Source organism: Embiotoca jacksoni, unplaced genomic scaffold (genome assembly GCF_022577435.1).
Source record: "Embiotoca jacksoni isolate LCO1_2020_lvr unplaced genomic scaffold, fEmbJac1.0.p SCAF_44, whole genome shotgun sequence".
Lineage (NCBI taxonomy): Eukaryota > Metazoa > Chordata > Actinopteri > Embiotocidae > Embiotoca > Embiotoca jacksoni.
The window spans coordinates 59001-65000 of record NW_027185397.1 but is presented as its reverse complement, the minus strand read 5'-3'; the positions used below and the strand labels follow the sequence as shown (position 1 = coordinate 65000).

The 6000-nt window shown below is 47.2% G+C and overlaps 1 protein-coding gene across 1 annotated transcript in view; it reads right to left on the bottom strand.

Annotated features, from left to right (window-relative positions):
* The window catches only part of rusc2 (RUN and SH3 domain containing 2), a 44175-nt gene that overhangs the window by 13782 nt on the left and 24393 nt on the right, over nt 1–6000 (bottom strand). The window contains 1 exon segment of the mRNA XM_069169382.1: nt 1348–2016. Coding sequence (XP_069025483.1) covers nt 1348–2016 — 669 coding nt within the window.

Here is a 6000-nt window from a genome sequence, read left to right as displayed (position 1 = left end):
GTGTGTGGGTGGTGGTGTGTGTGTGTGTGTGTGTGTGTGTGTGTGTGAGGGTGGTGGTGTGTGTGTGGTGGTGTGTGTGTGTGTGTGAGGGTGGTGGTGTGTGTGTGTGTGTGTGGGTGGTGTGTGTGTGTGTGTGTGTGTGTGTGTGTGTGTGTGTGTGTGTGTGTGTGTGTGTGTGTGTGTGTGTGTGTGTGTGTGAGGGTGGTGGTGTGTGTGTGAGGGTGTGAGGGTGGTGGTGTGTGTGTGTGTGTGTGTGTGTGTGTGTGTGTGTGTGTGTGTGTGTGTGTGAGGGTGGTGGTGTGTGTGTGTGTGTGTGTGTGTGTGTGTGTGTGTGTGTGTGTGTGTGTGTGTGTGAGGGTGTGAGGGTGGTGTGTGTGTGTGTGTGTGTGTGTGTGTGTGTGTGTGTGTGTGTGTGTGTGTGTGTGTGTGTGTGTGTGTGTGTGAGGGTGTGAGGGTGGTGGTGTGTGTGTGTGTGTGTGTGTGTGTGTGTGTGTGTGTGTGTGTGTGTGAGGGGGGGTGTCAGGGTTGTGATGAAGGGGTTTCAGTTAAAGGATGGGTGGAAGAAGGAGAGCACATGGAAAAGGAGGAGGGAGGACAGAGGAAGATGGAAGTGCATGAAGGGAGAGAAGAGGAGAAGAGTGAGAACGTTCAGGAGCTGAAGAAGAACACATGAACACTGGACCTGCTGCTGGTCGGACTGACTGACCCGGTACCAGCGTGGGAACGGGTTCACCAGACCACCAAAATAAAGAATACATCTGACTCTGATGGAACATGGAGTTGTTGCCATGACAACAGATGATGCTTCACACACAGAAGAGCTCTACAATCAGCACAGTTCAGATCAGAGTCACACATTCAGAAATAATATGTTCCTCAGTGATGGACAGACACGTGATGATGTCACAGTCAAGTTGACCTTTGACCTTTTTCAAGTCAAATATAATTTCCTCATCCCTGTATCCTTCCTCATTTTATCCTGTTAGACATCTGTGTGAATTTTTTTCAGAATTAGTGAATAAATTCTTCAGTTATGGCCACGAACGTGCTTCGTGAGGTCACAGTGACCTTTGACTCCCAAAATCTAATCAGTTCATCCTTCAGTCCAAGTGAACGTCTGTGGACATGATTTCTTCCTCTTCACAAACCTGCTGCCTGACTGACTTCAGTTTTGGGACGAGACAACAAGTACTGAACTATAATCCTGAAAGCAGCAGCACGTTCTGTCATGTCACGTGTTGTCACGACAACGTGTTCCTCAGAGAACGTGTTGTCATGACAACGTGTTCCTCAGAGAACGTGTTGTCATGAGAACACCCGGTGAGCGTTCTTCCGGTCGGTACCTACCGTTGTGGGTCCGGGCCGCGGCTGCTTTGCTGCCCTCCGTGTGCTTCGAGTCCAGACAGCTGAGAGGACTCAGCGTGTCGCTCTGCAGCGCCGGCAGAGCTCCGCGGTGGAAGCAGTGTCCCGGCACCGCCGGCAGCATCGGAGGCACCACCCCCCTCTTCACCCCCAGGGACGGAGGTGGAGGAGTGGAGGGTAACGGTGCTGAAGCCCCGCCCTGTTTTGCTGCGGGCGGAGTCTGCAGGCCGGCCGACAGAGGGCAGGAGGGGCTGTGTGCAGGTCGGGGGCTGGAGGTGCAGGTGGAGCAGGTCCCGGAGCTCGGCGCCCCCTGGAGCCGGACCGGGGAGTAGCTCCCCAGAGGGGAGGGCCGAACGGATCCGGGGGGAGGGGCCGCGACGGCGAGAGGACCCGGGTACCGGTGCGCGTCTTCAGCCGCATCCTCGCTATCCTCCCCGACCGGACCTCCGGAGCCGGACCCAGAACCAGAGCTGGAGCGGGCCTGCATCCCAGACACGTAGCCCGTCAGCAGGGGCAGCAGAGGCTTGGGCTGGGGGGGTTTGGAGGTGAACTGGTGGTGGAAGGTGAAGGGCTGGATGGGGAGCGTGGTGGGCCGCTGGTCCTTACTGTAGCGGACCACCGCTGGGCGGCTGTCTGAGGAACTGGAGAGTCCACCTGGAGGAGAACAGGACCGCAGGGAGACCCGGAACAGCAGGGGAAACAGAACAACTGGTTGGTTCTGGTTGTAGAAAAACTAACTCAGCAACATTTAACAAATACAACCTGTTTGTGAAAACGTCTGGACGCTGTGTAAAATGTAAAAAAACAGAATCCATTTACAAATCACATAAACTCATATTTAACATTAAATAAACCAAAGACCAAATATTAAATGTTGAAACTGAGAAACTTTATTGTTTTATAAAAATATCTGCTCATTTTGAATTTGAAGGCAGCAACACATTTAAAAAAAGTTGTGACAGGATCAACAAAAGATGGAACGCAAAAAAAAAACATCTGGTGGAACATCTGACAACTAATGAGGTTACCATGGCAACAGATCAGTAACATGATTGGGTATAAAAGATGATTTCAGAGAGGCAGAGTCTCTCAGCAGTGAAGATGGGGAGAGGTTCACCACTCTGAAAGACTGTGTTGGAAAATAGTTCAACAATCTAAGAATAATGTTCCTCAACGTAAAACTACAAAGAATTAGTGGATTTCATCGTCTACGGTTCATAATATCATTAAAAGATTCAGAGAATCTGCATTATTAAAATGAAAAATATGACAGGGTCCCCCTTTTAATAATAACTGTTGAGGAGCTAAAATTATACCTTAAGCAACAATAGGACAACTTTCTACTTTCAAAACTCCAGCAACTGGTCTCAGTCCACAAACATTTGCAGTGTTGTAAAAACAAAATCTGTTATAAACATGATCCTGTCACAACTTTATAGAGACGTGTTGCTGCCATCAAATTCAAAATAAGCAGATATTTTATAAAACAATAAAGTTTCTCAGTTTCAACATTTGATATGTTGTCTTTGGTCAGTTTGCTGTTAAATTCATGTGATTTGTAAATCATTGTGTTCTGTTTTATTTATATTTTACACAACGTCACCACGCCTTTGGAAACAGGTTGGTATGTAGAATAAAATCAAGATGAATTCAGACTGTTCATTATCAGAATTAGATATCGTCTCAGTGTAACAACATAATTCAACAGCACCACAAACATGAATCATCACCTGTTAACAAAAACATGATCGCCTTCATGAAGCTGGTTTTATTTTCCTGCTCTATCAGACTGGTTTATGGAACTGATTGAGTTTATGGTGCCACTGTAGAGAATTCGTGTATTGTTTGACTTGAGAGGCACAGCGAATTATTATTTGCATTTTTGATTGATTTATTGATTATCTTTTGATTAATCAGGAAACATTTGTGTTTAACATCATAAATTCCCCCAAAAATTCAGTTTCAAATTGCTGACTTCCAAAACCAAAGACATTCAATCTTCATGCACAAGGATACAAAACAGGAAATACTCATGTTTCAGAAGCTGATATGACTGAAAACTGTTCAATCATTATGTTTAGTTTCATGTATTCATGAGTTCAGCTTTAAACTGCAGAAGAAAACAAGGTTAGAAACCGAAAACATCAGACCAGCAGAAAAGTGCTCAGTCACGAAGCCCAGAGCCCTTATCACACACACACACACACACACACACACACACACACACACACACACACACACACACACACACACACACACACAAAGACACACAGAAACACACACACACACACACACACACACACACACACACACACACACACACACACACACACACACACACACACACACAAAGACACACAGAAACACACACACACACACACACACACACAAAGACACACAGAAACACACACACACACACACACACACACACACGCACACACACATACACACACACACACACACACACGCACAAACACAAAGACACACAGAAACACAGACTGAACCTGAAGGCAGGAGACACCAGCGAGGAGAAGCCTTTTTCTGCAACGAGTCAGTATCTGTGGCTGTTTCTGTGTATGTATGTGTGTGTGTGTGTGTGTGTGTGTGTGTGTGTGTGTGTGTGTGTGTGTGTGTGTGTGTGTGTGTGTGTATGTGTGTGTGCGTGTGTGTGTGTGTGTGTGTGTGTGTTCCAAAGTGCCCTATGACAGACAGTAGCGTGTGTGTGATGTCAGCAGTGTTGTGCAAGCTGTTTGTCAGTGCAGGGCCGTCCCACTGCTGCCACCTTATCTCGGTAGAGGGACGTCTCTGAGCCACCAGGGGGCGACAGAGAGCAGCTGCAGCAGGATGGAGGAGGAGGAGGAGGAGGCTACACCCAGCAGGAGGAGCTGGTGATGGAGGGAGGAAGCCCTCCTCTGTCTCTCTAACTGCTCCGTCATCCCTCTGTTTCTCCATCCTTCCTCCTCATCCTCTCCTCATCCTCTCTCTGCCTCCTCGTCCTCTCTCTTCCTTCTCTTCCTCCCCTCCTCCTCTGCTCCTCTTCTCCTCTGAACAGGACTCCTCTGTGCTGTCATCATTAGTGCATGTCTACGGAGGGTTACTGTGAGACAACACAGCTGACTGAAGTGAAGTGATGAATAATATATAAAGTGAGCTGCTGCACAGCGTCTCATCACAGACTGCAGTCATCAGTCTTCAGTGACAAACTGAGGACGTGTCAGACGTGCCTTGATCTTAGGGAGGATGACCAACTTCCCAAAATCTCCTCAACAGTTTCCTCTTCTCTTCTAAATCCTTGTTTCACTGCCAGTCGAGCTGCAGCTGAAGGACATAAAACACAATCTATTCTGCAGAGTTGCTTAACAGCTCAAATTACTGCTTTGAGCTGTCTTCAGTAAACGGTGGGGAAGTGCTCTGTTGTTGTTGTTGTTGTTGTTGTTGTTGTTCAGTATCTGTCATACGTCAATACTACTTTAATATGTTTCATAGTTCTGGACATAAAATCTAAAGAGGTCATAAACAGGCCCTCAAATAAGGATTATTTTCAGTATTTTTTGAACATCTCCCAACAACAGTCTGCGAGGGCGGATCAAGCCGTTCAGAGGGAACCTCGCTGAGGAACAACTTTCATCGCTGGATTAACATCAAATTTTGGGTCAAACTCTGTAAATGGTCGTCAGTGAACCTTGAAATGTTCAGAAAGTCGACGGCGATGAAGCGATGAGCCGGATGAGGTGTTCTGATGACATCACGTTCAAGAGGGGCGGAGCTTCACTGTCCAACACTGATGAAGGCGTCAGGTCAGGAGACACCAGCTGGGTTTTCAGAGTCAGACTGAGTTCTGCTGGAACCTTCTGAGGAGAACATTCACTGTGGAACACCTGAACTATGTCACCATGACAACAGGCTGTTCCACCGTGACAACACACCGCTCAGTGTCAGTCGGCCCTCCTGATAGAAACTGAATATGAATTTATCTGCTTCATTTCTGTGTCCCTGTTGAACTTCATCTCTCTGTGCTCACTGTGTGCGACACAGAACAGAGGAGACGCAACGACTCCTGATATCACTGGAGGTGAAACTAATGTATTGATGGCCAAACGTCGACCATAAACTTCAGACAATCAGCCGACAGCGGTGACGAAGCAGTCCGAAGCTGTGCTGCTGAGTCCTGGTCAGAACTCCAGCAGCTCTCCTGCTGACACAGCTGCTTCAGTATCAGTCACATGATGTGAAAAACTGAATGTCCACATCCAGAATGGAGCCGACAGCTCAGAGGAAACGAAGCAGAACGTCCTGTGGAGGCTGGTGAGGAACGAACAGCACCAGCAGCAGCCTCTCTGACAGGTGTAGACCATAATAAGTGGTTTGTTAATTACTGTAAACATCATTCTTATGAGATATGTATAACAGAGATTTGTTTTTCTACTATAAAAGAGTTCGTAGCTTCAGGTCTGTAAAATGGTTCTGATCCAGAAGTATCTTCAGCTGCAATACCAGCGAGTGCCACTAGAGGTCGGCTCCAAAAAGCCTCCGGCTCCATAGACTCCCATTCAACTTCTGTCATCAAATCCAAAGTGAATAAAATGTGTCCATCAGTTATCTCGGTGTTGTTAGCTAAAGTCACTCCTTCTTATTAGT